The sequence below is a fragment of the Botryllus schlosseri genome, chromosome 7 (assembly GCF_051294905.1).
Source record: "Botryllus schlosseri isolate E-star chromosome 7, Bs_hap1, whole genome shotgun sequence".
Taxonomy (NCBI): domain Eukaryota; kingdom Metazoa; phylum Chordata; class Ascidiacea; order Stolidobranchia; family Styelidae; genus Botryllus; species Botryllus schlosseri.
In genome coordinates this window covers 9,516,196-9,531,278 of record NC_137242.1, presented here as the reverse complement: position 1 = coordinate 9,531,278, position 15,083 = coordinate 9,516,196, and the positions used below count along the sequence as shown (strand labels likewise).

Below are 15,083 nucleotides of genomic sequence, written 5' to 3'. Positions count from 1 at the left end.
TGGGTAATATCGAATTCCTTGTTTGCGAAACATGCTCATTTTGTCCCTATCAGAGTCTTGGCACGTGTTTATTTAGGCAGATAACGGACAGGTCCTGGCCTCATTTACCGATGCTAAAGATAACTTTACTAATCTTAGAACTTACAATCGAATATCTCTCTTGTCAGTCTGATACATCACCAATACAAGCATTCAGTTTTTATTATGAACACATCGACGATAGTTCACGAATAGCTGATAGAGAACCAACAAATTCACGTCAAGATACTAGTTGATAGAGAATCAATAGATGCATGTTTATGTAGAGGTATTTACAACAGGCCAGCATGCTGTAAAAGCGTGCATGCAACTATGTGCATTGTGCAGTGACAACAGAACAGATACCCTTTGATTATGCTAAAGGTTTTCCCAATTGCATTACAGACTACATCGCAGTTACAGCATTGGAGAAATAATTGTACAATGGGGCTGTTCAAAAACATTTTTTCAAATTTTCCGGCTACTTCTTAAAATTGCTAGATTGCCTAAAAAATCAAATTTGGCTCAATTCCAACCAGTAGAAAGCAATGCTATGAGAGAAAATTTTAGACCAATTACAAATAGAGATTTTCGAATTTTACCGGCTATCTCATGATATTGTTACATTGTGTAAAAATATGATTCATAGCAAATTTGACTCAATTCCAACTAGAAAAAGTGAAGTTATTAGAGTAGAATGTTTTGGATATGAAAAAATAGTCGGCTTACTACTATGTAGTTGAAGAGACTCTTTGGGGTACAGAACTTTAATATACATTTTAATAATATATTCATAATAAAATATATTAAAACCCGAAGCTTTTCGAGCTGACACTTTTCAAGGGCAATCGTCAGCATATGGAGGATTTCAAAAACATGCATCTAGCTACATTGCAAACAACCAATTATGACGTCATAGAAACAAACAACATGAAATACAGGCAAACCGCGAGCGCAGCTAGTGGCCAATTTTTAGATTCACTAAAAATTCCTGTCTGCACTGGAATCGACTTATATTAAAATCCACCGACCGCGCTTGTGTCAGCAGAAGGAATTTTTAGTGAATCTAAAAATTGGCCACTAGCTGCGCTCGCGGTTTGCCTGTATTTCATGTTGTTTGTTTCTATGACGTCATAATTGGTTGTTTGCAATGTAGCTAGATGCATGTTTTTGAAATCCTCCATATGCTGACGATTGCCCTTGAAAAGTGTCAGCTCGAAAAGCTTCGGGTTTTAATATATTTTATTATGAATATATTATTAAAATGTATACCATGTAGATATATTATATGAAAGTATAATACTCCATTCATTTTCAAATCCAAAATATTCTCCTCTCACATCATTGATTCCACTTTTTTCAAATTAAGCCAGATTCAGTGTTCCTTTTATGCAACATAACAATTTTATCAAGTAACCACCAAGTAAAATAAAAAAGAAGTTATTTTAGAATAGCCATATTGTACAAACATCACACAACATTAGCCATTCATTATAACTCACGTGCACAATGCATATACCTAACAAAACGTCAAATGGACGAGGGGCATTGTGTGTTTTCGCAGACAGCAGATCAAATCAATGAGTTACACCTCAAAAATACTAATGTGGAAAGGAGATCCTCAAATATGTTAAAGCGGCATGGCTGTAGAATGAATCCACATCTACTGAATACACGCTCCACTAGTGCACTCGATGCAGGAATTGACAAGCATTTTTGAACCACACTGAAGAGCATTTAATAATCATTCTTTCTAGTCGCCCAAAAATGCAAAGAATCATCGCCTTCAAATCTACACATGAGCTTATCAGTCTCTTCACCATCTGAGTCATTTCATTGGCTCTAATTGAACTTTGATCCAATTGTTTGCTTGTATAATTGAAAGTCTTGAGTACTTAAATTGCGGAGGATCTATTACCTCTTCATCACTGGACGATTTTGTACAATGCATTGCTACTATGTATCATTTTCTGTTGTTTTTACGGCGGCATATCTGATATCAGACAAGTGCAACGAAAGCAGTGGTGACAAATAGCGATGTCGGCAGAATTCGTCGGATGCGTTGATCTAGCCAGTGATGGCCCTACGAACGGGGTGGCCCTGGGCGAGACTTACCGGGGGGGGGGCTATAAGTATCTATCCGTAACTTCTGGGGGGCTCTGCCCCCCAGACTCCCCTTCCGCATCGGTTATTATTATCTATCTTTCTCCACCGCACAAGGTTTGCCCAAGTCCCGGATTCGGCCATGTCTGTTTTGCATGTGTGCAAGGATAGACTACATCAAAGCTAAGTAATTCTACCTCATGCAGAGACGTGATGATTATCGGGATACGGGACTTTTCTAACAAATGCAGTGATTTGATGATGATTGACACATTTGTACGGAATCATATTCTTGCTTGGCACACGGATTTCCATGTTTATTTGTCATTCTCCCTGAAAAAAGCGCAAAATCCAAATAGGGGGGCCCCTTCGACCAGGGGGGCCCCGGGCGACCGCCCACCCCAAAAGCCACCACTGGATCTAGCCATTATGACTCGCAAATTTCTTCATCTTCAAGTCATATAAAATAAGCCGAGTCAATGACTTGGGTCGAGTCATGCGTAATGACTCGAGTACAAGTTGAGTCAATCCAAATATTGACTCGAGTCGAGTCGAGTCATTTTCCCATTTCAAGAAAATGACTCGAGTCAAGTCGAGTCATAAAAAAATCGTGACTCGAGTCATTACAACCCTGCATCACAAGACTGCGATACAATGAAAAGATAGGAAGGTGTCGAAACAACTTGGAGTACGGTAAGTAGCCTTTAAGACAGGGGTCACCAACACGCGGCCCGCAAGGTCATATTTTGCGGCCCGCGACCTGATTTGAAGTTTCGGAAGAACGATTACTAAAGCATTTTGAAATGCAGACTCCCTAATTAAGAAGAGGTTGAAATTATTCTTGCTACGCGCGGTTCAATGCGAGTTGATTATAGATTTTAACAAATCAGTGTCCTTTGTAATCTGAGCTTCACAGTGAAAATACGAACAGTAGAGGATAATGTTGCACCCCATAAAGAAATATCAATTTGCAATCGTGTTCTAGTCAAAGGGGACTATTAAGAATTGGCCCACCCAAAGATGCAGTAAAGCATTAATAACTTCCCTAAATTTCACAAGAAACTTCCTGCATTAACTCTTCCGGTAAATCTGATGACGTGGGCCAAGAGAGGATAAATATTTGATAGTAATATTTGAAACTATACTAATATTAATGACGAAATTAAGTTTTCATGAAGTCCTGTAGTTGTTCGTAGCATTTCGGTGCGCATAGTAAGACGATGTGAGGAAACCGATTAGTCTGTTCGCCGGCAATGGACATGGACACTTGCCCGTCGCCCCCACGTTGGAGAGAACGGTGTTGTATTGGCGCAGAGTTATAAAAACCTATAGCTGTGATGCTGCCTTATATATCTCGATATTAAAGTCACGCGGCCCGCGGCCTCAAAAAATTTTGAAAAGTGGCCCGCGACCCTTTTTGAGTTGCCGACCCCTGCTTTAAGATCAGACACGCACCTTAGCCTAGGCGAAGTAAATAAGAGGCATGCACACTGAATGAGAGAGAGAGAGATGATATTCTTTTTCGCCTGCACCATCGAGATGCTTTGACGACGGAGTTGTGATACGGCCCCATGAGGTCATCTAGTCTGCGCCCCCTTTTTTTTTCTCCTCCATGCTATCCGTGATTGCTGAGCGCCTAGCAGGATAGCTGCGGATACCAATTTTCGAGTCTTTGGTATGACCCGGCCGGGGATCGAACCCACGACCTACCGCTCGAGAAGCCGGACGCATAACCATTACACTATCTCGCTCGGTAGTAATGCAGAGAATATAAGACGCAAGCGACAAAATGAGGTGCATAGATGTAGCGATTGAACGACAAGGTAATTAGTCGAGTCGACATCGCTTGGTGGAGTATCATAGTGAATGGGGAAGGCAAATATCTCTCTTATAAATTTAGCGATGCCTAGGTTTCATTGTGACGTCGTCATCGCATTGACAAGAATACAAAATCCTCTGAGAGTTCAGACTACTTTCTGCTGTCTGACTGCACAGTGCATTGCATATACACATAGCAGGGAAGCGAACCAATGGGAATGATTGGTAAGATTCAGCAGGCTATTTAAGTCCAGATATCAATGTCACTTTCACCGTTCCTATATAGCACAGAGTTAACGAAATCATATTGGGACATGACAATTATAACTACATAAATTTTACAGTCATTTTCATTTTAGCAATTCACCGTATCACATTTCAATTTACAAAAAAGTTGAACCATTCTGTTCTGTCCCCCTCATATTAGGGTTACAGTTAGTTTGAACATATATTCAAATTGTTTCAAGGATGTTCATTTTCCTGCCACTTCCAAACATCATACCAACACAAAAACGTTATACCCCATAATTAATCTATTGTGCTAGAATTAATTATTCAGGCTCGATCACAGCATACCTGGTACCTGATAATTCATGACTGGTTAAATATGACAATATAATATGCTGCTATGAAGAATTATGTACACACGGGTCACAAGCAAACCTTGAGTCAAATCGAAGTCATTGCAGATCAAAACTTATCCACTAGACACTAAACAGGTAGATAACTTACAACCTACAACAGCATTTATTCGAAGTAAAATTGTGAAGAAATATGGCATCCAGTAGGAAAAATCCACTGATCACACAGCTTTTGAAGAAATTAGGTTGTACATCAAGTTGGATGGAGCGATCCATAGTAATCATAATCCTCAAAGGATTACGTAAAACAAGTAAATTACAATAGTGCAGAAATTGGAACTAGGTCTTCAAAGACATCATATTAGTATTATCTTGAAGAAACAGGTTTGAGAAGTCAGAACCCAATCACATATCTCGGGCTTTTTGTGATTTGGATTTGTAATGTACATTGGGCAAATCGCGAAGTTTCTTCGCAGCATGCTCAGCTGTAAGGTCCCGTTGCGGCTGGGCTAACATTTCATACCCGACCATGAACTTGCGTACAGATGCTGATCTCAGTAGAGGGGGATAGTAATGAGCATGCAGCTGCCAATGAGAGTTGTCGTCAGAAGCTTTCTGCCCTGTAGGCGCTCCGTGCCAGCCCATTGAATATGGAAACGATGTTTCGAACAAATTATCATATTTCGTCAAGAAATTTTTCATAATTTCCCCTAAAGACTGCCGTTCTATATCATTTAAGTCAGGTAGTCTCAAGACGTGTCTCTTCGGTAGAAGTAAAATCTGGTAAGGCCACGTTGCCCAATATGGAACAACCGCTATCCAATGGACATTTTCAGCAACAGTGCGTTCCTTTGATTTCGATTCTTTCGCAGCGTAATCCAACAGCATTTGCGTTTTGTATTTCTTAAAGTACGCCTTCTGTGTTTTATCGGAAAGTGCGGCTTCATTTGGCATGAAGGAGCTTGCCCATATTTGGCAATGTGGATGTGGGTTGGAGCAACCCATCATTTTACCTTTATTTTCGAATACCTGCACCCACTGAAAATACTTTCCCAGCTGCAGCGTTTCATCAGCCCATTTGTCAATCACTGCCTTGATCTCATTAATTGCCATTTCCGGAAGAGAGATGTTAGAGTGTGGATGAAAGCACATTACCTTGCATTTACCAGAAACTGGAGCGATTTTGAAGAGCGGATCGTCTGCTTCTGAGTCATTGAACTGCTCTTGCTGTAATGCTGGGAAATCGTTGTCGAAAACGAACGTTCCTGAGTAATTTGGATTTACTTTGCCGCTTGATCTGGTATTGCCAGGACAGAGTGGATTGGTCGGGTCATATTTCGGAATATTTTCAATCTGCCCTTTCTCAACTTGCCCAGCCCACGGCCTTTTCAGTCGATGTGGCGATACCAGTACCCATTCATCTTTCAGAGGGTTATATCTGACATGCTGGTGCTCGTTTGGGTCAAATGTGGACATTTTCTAATCGCTGCAAACTGACAAGTTGCTTCAACGCTGAGCGCAGCAAGGATTACATTATACAGTAGTCAATAACATACACTCAAATAGCAAATGCAGCGACACCACTGAAATTAGCTTCTTCTTCGATATGCATCGGTGATTTTGCAGCATTTTTGTGCAATGAGAAAGAGAGAGAGAGAGTATCGAATGTTAACATTAGATAGAGAAAGTCTTTATACTTTTGTGTAACTAAATAGTGATGGCGGCATTTATGTCATCCATCGACTTCAACAGAATATACGAAGTCCGGACTCCTCGAGTCGGATCTAAACATAGAAGATATGCGGAAACTAGAAATCGCCAAGTTCATGTCTCAGTTTCACTGCGGTCGTTGCCCCGAATACTTCAATGACTTCTTTACCTCTGAATCAAAAGCGCACAAGTACAACACACGCGCGTCCACGTCGTCCAAATATCATATGATCGACCGAAAAGATCATCGCTCTATCAAATATGCCGGACCTGATGTGTGGAACAGTATCCCGCCGGCCATCCGGCAGTCGACGAGCATGTCCACATTCAAGTCGAAATACAAGCTACTACTAAATAAATACAGTCCATCCTCAAGATTACCGGACCACGACTGACCTATCGATCTCGCTTCCCATGACATGCCGCCCTATTTCTTGTCGCTTCCTTTTTCTATACTATCTTCTTTACTGTCATTCAGTGTGCAATGTGCATGCCTCCTCTTTACATCGCCTAGGCCAAGGTGGGTGTCCGATTCCATAGACAACTCCTAGTCGCTTCGACATCTTCCTTTCTTTTCATTGCATCGCATTTTTTGTGGTGTATTGAACTGATAAAATTGCTAATAAACCAATGATGATGATGATGATTTTGTGACAGTAGTAACCGTAATCAAAGACAAGTCTACCGTAGGAGGTAGGTTAGTGGTCTAAATTAATACAGAGGAAGTCGATAAGTTTAAGAATCTTGTAGAAACTCCATCTAAACTCCAGAAAAAAGTACTAAAAGCATCGTTCTGATTTCCATGCTTGGAACTGAGTTCATCATCATAATGGTGTTTCCGGAGACAGATTCGAACCCGGGACCCGATGTGAGAACCAAGTAATGGAGTAGTGGAGTAGTGAGCAGTGAGCACTACTAGGCAGTGTGAGAAGAGAATGTGAATAGCTTGATCTCGATGTTTAATTGTGTATATGGTTCTCACTTCTCAAGAGTCAAAAATATATTACGGGTCGACAGGGCCGCAAGAACCGTACCAGAGCGAACGTTTAACGTATGTAACATTTGCTGACTTGCTTTCCAGCCACTAGCCAGAATGTATTAAATTTGCGTTTCAGGCGGACTTGTGTGGATACTTTGCATTTGCACATACCTTCCGACGGACAAGTGTATGCAACATACAAGTCCACCGTGGTGCTCACAATAGCCAACAAGTGACACACGCAGAAAATTTGTTACGATAATATGATTTGATCATGAAAAATGCGCCCACACATATATTACACAAGTCGGTTTGTAGTCATACGGTATGGAATCGGTGTCCTGTGCTCACAATGTTTTATTTTATTTATTTATTTATTTATTACTTTAACTGGGGGGATTACCACTGCTCACCTGATATATCAGGCAAAACTTACCGAGATTCCAGTAGGGGTCATAGTAAGATTTCCATGACGTTTGGAGATAATATAGTCAGGCGGCCCGAGGCGGGCAGCGTATAGAGAGGGAGAGGCAGTTGATGTCCTAATTGATGAGGTTAAACCCTCGATATCAACATATCATAGTAACATTTTTTATAGCTTTTCATCAGCAAACAATATTGAGTCCTGGAACAAATTTAGGTCTAAATCCTCATACCAAAGTTTTGCATATGACATATGAGCACACCAAGGCGCACTTTGTTATTCAATGCTTGACTCCGTAAAACCGATCACAAATTTAAATTATTCAAAAGTTCCTGAGCTAGAAAATTGTCCACAAAGAGTCCTTGACATAACAAGGCTGGACTCAGGAGACCGACGACCGTTGATGTACGCACAACGTGGCAATGCCCAAGACAATTTCTCTTGAGAGTTGTGCATTAAGAGTTGATCTAAATTCTCGTTAACATCCGTCCCAACCTGCTTTTGTCCGAGTTATCCTGTACAAATTCTTGAGCCGAGCAATCTTGCATTTACATACATTACCATTAGCAGATTATAACTACCTATGACTAATTTATTATCTATACATTGGAAAGCTTTGTGAGACTTCGACTTACACCATAAAGTTGACATTATGGCTTCTGGGACATCGCAGCAAAGCGGCCAAGCAGTTGAGACACAAGTCCAAAGCTCGTTTCCTTTGCCCCCGCTGATGGTATGCTTTAATATTGTGAATATCTGTAGTGATCAGCTGCTTTTTTAAGATGTATCAGTAATTGTGATGTATCAGTGTGATAATTACAGCTCGATTTGCAGATGGAGTCTGGTCGTCAATATGACATGAATTGCAGTACAGAATGCACCTCCAAAATTGTTAGTCCTCAAAGATTATTGCTTAATTCACCAAGAAATTATAAAAGAATAACCTGATCTGTTCCGATTGTATCTTTTCCTCATGTAGGCTAGTGTTTTATTCAGTTCACTGTTTTAAAAATAATAAATAGCATAAATACGTAATTAGCCTACTTCTTACCTGAATCAAATCACTTAATAGCATGAATGTCCCAATATGACATTTGTGTATAAAGCCTATCAATGCTTGAGATACGCTTGAATTTACATTAATTATTTGCCTCTACCACTGTGATGTGAATCAAATGAGTGCATTTGGTTTTAGCTCAAGATTGTGGCATCTTAAGAATTGTGTACTAATATCTAATTTTACTTTAATATGCAAATACTCAGGTTGAATATTGAGGTTCTGTACCTCAAAAGCTCTTTTACTTAGGCCTACTTTAAGCTGCAGTCAATTTAGTCTTCCTAGTTCCTAATTTGATTCTTTCCAATCAATTTGCAGTACATCAATCGGTACAAAGATGATGCGGTTCAACGAGGACTAGCTCCGAAGCCTCCAGCGCCACCAATAGGAACGTACACGATGTTCGGTCAGGAATGTCATCAAGATGATTTGATAATCCGTCCACTGGAAGCACAGGTAATTTTACCCTTTTTTCCATGTCAGAGAAGAAAGAAACTGTAACCTCTAGTCTACTTCCAAGACCTTGAATAACGTTGAATTGGTTGGCCTACATTCTTATTCTCTATTGTATATATCTGGTCGAAGCAGCTCAGATTTGTAGTTGACCATTTTTTTAAGTAAAATAGTTCTTCGATTAGTATCGTACTTATGAATGAAATTGTCACAACCACTATCACATATGTTCTGTATTGTGATTAGCTCATGGCAGAAACATCAGTGTTTCTTCAATACATGCATGCGATGCAACATTCTTAAGAAGTGCTTCCCGTGATCAACAATCAATGCACATCGCTCACTCTGGTTATTGTGGAATATGTGGTTCCATACTTGAGAGAGAGGGTCAAGTAAGGCTCTAGCAAGGGCAAAAAGAAGTGTTGCTCCGGGTCGTTGCGGATCGGAGAGCCTGAGCAGTGAGCTGTATCGACATCCGCATTAGATGTATTCTCATGGATGTACTTTCAGAATGGTGCTGGTAGCTATAGCTATCAGCGGCAACACTAGGATGCATGGTCTCAAAACTAGGGCTGGGGAAATTCGAGTACTGGTACCTGATTTATTCGATACTGATCTGAGTAGTACTGTAATCTTCGAGTCTAGTACTCCACTACTACTCATTTTGATATCATAGTAAGAGCGAATTACAATACAATCCTTCAACTGCAACACGGTCTGCTTGGACCAGCTCCGAGCATTTCATACTGACGATTAACTTCTAACGCAGGGCTTGGAAAGGTTGCATCCAACAGTGTACGAAGGACGGAAAGAATTGAAAAAGCTGTCGGTTTCCATTCTGTGCAATTTTCTCGACTTGCTCGATATAATGGTGAACGCTACCACTTCGCCAGAGCGGGACCGAAAGATCGAGGACCTGAATCTTCTCTTCATTCACATGCATCACCTGATTAATGAATTCAGGTAGTAACCTTGTGCAGAAGTTCAAGAATACGTAGATCGGTACCGGTAGCAGGATATAGTGGTGTGATCAATTTCACCCTTGCAGCCACGATCAAAAGCAGGTCAATTGATATTACCTGGCATTGGTATGGTTATTTACGCAAATGCCATTATATTTTACATAGCCTCTCTCTCTTTCTTTCTTCAAGACATGTTAATACTATTTCAAATGGAAGTAGAAAATGTGTGGAAAGGACTGAAGCCAAGCTTGTGGTTTCATAAAGTTAAGATGGCTGCTTTTAAAATTGAGAGATGTATTATCGCAACTAAGGCAAAGCCACAGATGACCCGACAGATAGGGGCAATCTTCGGAAATATATTCTGTTACCGAGGTACAGTATGGGTGCTACTTCATGCAACTCTTGTTATCATTTCTCTTCACTTCTAAAATATGTTTCACATAGTTTTTGTCGACAACTAAACAATTTTATGCTTTAGCCAGTAAAAATCAAATTTTTTTCAAATCTGTATATAATAAATTCAAAATCTTCCAACTCTAATAGCTTCGCTTCTACTCCTTGTAGGCTACTTATTATTTTTGAATAACTCTAATGCGCAACTCTCTAGTACCGATCACCTAAACATGCCCGATTTCGTTTCCAGGCCGCACCAAGCGCGCGAAACGCTGAAAGTGATGATGGAAATGCAGCAGGCGCAAATGCTGGACGTCGGCGAGAGACTGTGGCGGAGGATGGAGAAAGCCGGGGAAATCTTGTCGAATTGTAACGAGCAACTAGCGGCCATGCAATCGAAGGTAAATTCTCATATTGGATCGGTCGTATGGAATATTCTCATTACTTTTTTCACCAGGCAGCAAACGGCAAACTGGCTTTTTTGGATGAGGTAAGTGTTACGTCTTGTAGCTATTTTATCCAATGGAATGAGAAAGTCGCCTGTGTGCGACTGTCTCGGCATCATCGGCTCACCTGTTTCGTTATCATCCTTGAATTATAATGTCGTTTCAGTCAAAACTTGAACGAATCGCGAATGTAATGCAATACTTTAATGTGGTGCCTCAATTTCGATGTCTCCAAAGCGGAATTTAAGGACAATCCAACACTAACTGTCTGCTTTTCTCTATCATGTCGCATTCATAAATTCTTCCTACAATCTAGAAATGTTTCAGAAATTGCATTGGCCACTGTGTGTCCAGAAGTGGACAAATTAGTCGGCGTTGCTACTCGGGGAAGCAACGCCGTAAATTTTCTGCTCAATTCCAAGTAGGAATAGCAATGTCTAAGACATGTCAAAAGTACTTCAAGAGGAAGTAGACAATGAAAAGTACTCAAGTCAGTGATTTCAAAATATAGATTTGATACTTTGTAGGGGGTCGCCTACTTTAACCCTGAGATAGGCTATGGTCTTCGAAAATATGTTGAGTTCTTGTGACACAGGCCAGTTTCACAATTCTTTTCACTTCTAAAAGCGACTCTAACTTATCGCAAGACTGGGGTCTACTGTTTAAAATGAGAGGTTTTGCATACGCTTCTATTGGCAGTAGAAGCAGTCTGAAATATAAGCACTTGGAAGGGTTGTAACCAAGTCACAAGGTTCCGAGTCACAAGTCAATCTCACTTTTATAGTATTGACTCGAGTCAAGTCCGAGTCCAAGTCAGCTAGTGGAAGGCCGAGACCGAGTCATAGTGTTTTGACTCGAGCCCGAGTCCAAATCATAATGTTCAGTTTCAAGTACAATTCGGCTCAACCCACTTTTTTCAACTCTGTTCGAGTGATATAGAATGGCTCGCATTCATAATATCGTAATTTTCCTCAGTCGTAACAGTTTCTGGCCCTATCTTTCAAGGATCAGGACTAATAGACGAAAACCCAATAATGTGGTGACTTTACTGTTCTTTGAAGTTACAATGAAATGTCTGTCTTGGCCGTCCAGTCTCGAGTCATATGACTTGGCTCGAGTCATGCACAATGACTCGAGTACAAGTCGAGTCAATATAAAAATTGACTTGAGTCCACAATACAAAAATTGACTCGAGTCCAGTCGAGTCATTCTATGCATCTGGAGAAATGACTCGAGTCAAGACGAGTCACAAAAAAATCGCCACTCGAGTCATTACACCCCTGCCTCTTGAGCACTCTGAAAAAGTAAAAGTACTTTGTTGCTGACCAGTGGTTACTTCCGGTTATGTCACAGCTGTAATGGCATGTGTGAAGTACTCGCTGCTAGTTCATCTGTGGAATTTACCATCCAACAATGCCCTGTATGGTCGTTTTAGGAGGAAACGATGAATGTCGACCTGGTGCTGTCCACTCCTCCGGACGCAAGACACGTTGCAGCGGGTGACGCTTCATCGGGCGATGTTGGTTGCTCGAAGAGAGATATCTACGAGAAGGATCAAATCCTAACTGGATTTCTTGACGATCTGCCTGGGTAGGGTGGTTCAAAGTTTCCGTGGCGAACGACTACTGTTGCTGGGTAGGCTGGCGAGCGGTGGATGATGATGCATTCGTTGCGTAGTGCGACAGTGTGGGCACTGGACAGTGTCTGAGAAACGGTTCTGGACAACTTTGAGTGGCTGTGGTGTATTGAGGTTGCTCTTTGCGCTACGGAAAGACCTTCGTTGCAACATCGATTGGAAATACGAGAATTGTATGAATTTTGTCTGATGTTTTGGGATTGTATGAATTTTTGTCTGATGTTTTGGGATTAACGCAATTTTTGGATACAGGATGCAAATAAATGTCTGGTCTGGATTTGTAGATCACCTCTGCTCTACACCCTCGAGCTTCGAGCCTGCATTACTTTCATTTTGCTTCGAAAGTTTTAGGCGATAAAGGATGTCTCGCCGTTTCAAATTTTGTCGGATGAGGAGTCGTTTTTGAATAGAGTTTGTGTCGTGAGTGCAAATGAGCAATCTGTCCATGTCTGTGCGGACTGACCCGGGCATTGCTATCATGGAATATATATAGCTCATTGGTGCAGTGCGCACCTGCGTTATACTGGTAAATAATCTAATCGGTGTGACATGACTTGACGATGTACAATTACGCTCCGTGCATTTTCGAAGTCATTCCCTTCACCAGCTCTACCGTTAACCAGTGGCGTAGCAGCACAGGCTGCCGCCCATCAGAGATGAGCATTGGATTGGACAGGATCAGGATTATGGGTTATTTTCGTTGGTACCGGACCGGATTGTGATTCTGAAAATAAAATTCGGATCCCGATCGGACCGGATTGTGATTTTTTTTAAAAAGGTTGGAGTTGGATTTTGAGCATTCCAAAATCCGGACTCGGGCATGCTGGTTTCGTAACCAGAAGTGAGGGGCGGCGGAGAGAGAAATTAATGCCAGTGTTGCCAATTGACGCATTTAGAAGCCTAATTACGGAATTTTGGCACATTTTCATGCTGGTTAGCACCACTGTTTCCGCTGTTCCGTCTTATAGGGATGCCCGTATGGCATATTGGCACTTTCGAATTTCTTCAACCAGAGCAATCAATGTAAATTTGTAAACAGCACATTACCGTAGATCTTATCAAGTGCTGTTTACACGAGGACCTAAGGAATTATTTGATGTTAGAATTGCAGAAATGTGGAATTGATGTTCGCATAGCCTATATATAGGTGCATATCGAAATATTAGGTCCAGGTCACTTCTGCTGCCAAGGTGCCAAGTGCAAGTGGCGCAAGTGCAACAGCCTGTTTGTATAATGTTAACAATCCATCTGGGCTACTACATATGTTTCTCTTTCTCGGAGACATGGATTTAGGTCGAGCCGAGCTACATACTGGGTTTGCTGATCCATAGGAAACGTTTGCCTAGTTCGTATGCTATATTCGTGCCACTTTCGCTGTTGTAGACTTCTTGATTTAACTTGAGTTGAATTCAACCCTATATTAGTAGAAGAGCACGAATTCTACCAAGTCGTGGTGGTACAATCTTCTCTCTGCAGCCTAAAGGACCAATTTCTTACAAAACTTTATAGGGACGGGCAGCCACTATAAAAATGTGTATGCTGTCTTGTGTTGTAATAACTTCGCTTCTACAAGCTGGAATTGAAACGAATTTGATGTGCAGTGTTTATAACCGACCTAACATGTCCTTCTCGTTTCTTCAGCTTTAGAATTGTACTTTCGATTTTGATTTTTTTTTGGATCAGGATGGAGTTGGACTGAAAATCTGGCAAATATTTTTGGATCAGGATGGAGTAGGACTGAATTTGAAATTTTCAGGACTGGACTTGGACAGTAAATTTTAAAAATATTTTTGGATCAGGATGGACTAGGACTGAATTAAAAATTTTCAGGACGACTTGGACCGAACAAATATTACAGTCCGCTCATCACTGCCGCCCATGGCTTTCGTTGATAAAGTCGTTCAAATTTTAAAATTGTTTCGATCTATTCAGTTATAGTTACTGGAAATATTGTTGCTATATCAAAAAAAAGGTCATCACCTCACATTTTGCTGCCCCCAAGTAGCCTGCCGCCAATGGCGCAGAGCCATATTCGCCAAGTGGCTGCTACACACCACTACCGCTAACTCTTATACAGTAATATACGGAAGAACCAATATTATTGACATAGTTCAATCAAATCATTTAACGACCAGAGGCATGGCATAGTAAACCCCAGGAAGTTGCATCGATTACCCTACGGTGGGCTCAAGATCAGTGTTTATTTGAGCGGGAGGGGGCTGAAAAAAATGTGGCTTCGGTCCTGCTGGTTACAACTTACAACACACAAGCATGCACATACTCCTGAACCGGATCGTGACCACCTGTAGTCGATGGATAAACTTTTGCTGGTGTGACGTCATATCGATCGACAATGTGCTGATACCTCCTTTTGAATACCGCTAGTAGGCGCTAAATGGCGTCCAGGAGTTTGTGCCGCAAAAACATGGTAACTCTAGTCTAGATGAGTGTCAGGTCCGTGCAAGTTGCGTAGTGGTGATTTACTGCCGCATTCTCAAACAAC

The 15,083-nt window shown here is 41.1% G+C and overlaps 2 protein-coding genes across 2 annotated transcripts; one reads left to right on the top strand and one right to left on the bottom strand.

Moving 5' to 3' along the window:
• Positions 1–3,639: 3,639 nt before the first annotated feature.
• LOC145443648 (galactose-1-phosphate uridylyltransferase-like) lies at positions 3,640–6,099 on the bottom strand. The gene has a single exon (XM_080321584.1). The coding sequence runs from the start codon at positions 5,994–5,996 to the stop codon at positions 4,926–4,928; it is 1,071 nt and encodes a 356-aa protein (XP_080177710.1). The 5' UTR covers positions 5,997–6,099; the 3' UTR covers positions 3,640–4,925.
• A 1,432-nt stretch (positions 6,100–7,531) lies between these two features.
• Positions 7,532–12,879, top strand: LOC145443649 (mediator of RNA polymerase II transcription subunit 7-like). The gene is made up of 6 exons (XM_080321586.1): positions 7,532–8,366; positions 9,009–9,146; positions 9,913–10,106; positions 10,749–10,899; positions 10,956–10,988; positions 12,380–12,879. The coding sequence occupies exons 1-6, from the start codon at positions 8,286–8,288 to the stop codon at positions 12,536–12,538; spliced, it is 756 nt and encodes a 251-aa protein (XP_080177712.1). The 5' UTR covers positions 7,532–8,285; the 3' UTR covers positions 12,539–12,879.
• The last annotated feature ends 2,204 nt before the right edge of the window (positions 12,880–15,083 follow it).

What these genes read in the sequence shown, in the direction of transcription:
- LOC145443649 (XM_080321586.1), top strand. Translation starts at nt 8,286, where the DNA reads ATGGCTTCTGGGACATCGCAGCAAAGCGGCCAAGCAGTTGAGACACAA. An exon ending in TTCCTTTGCCCCCGCTGATG is followed by an intron (nt 8,367 to 9,008) that starts GTATGCTTTAAT and finishes ATCAATTTGCAG; the next exon opens with TACATCAATCGGTACAAAGA. An exon ending in AACTGGCTTTTTTGGATGAG is followed by an intron (nt 10,989 to 12,379) that starts GTAAGTGTTACG and finishes TGGTCGTTTTAG; the next exon opens with GAGGAAACGATGAATGTCGA.
- LOC145443648 (XM_080321584.1), bottom strand. Translation starts at nt 5,996, where the DNA reads ATGTCCACATTTGACCCAAACGAGCACCAGCATGTCAGATATAACCCT.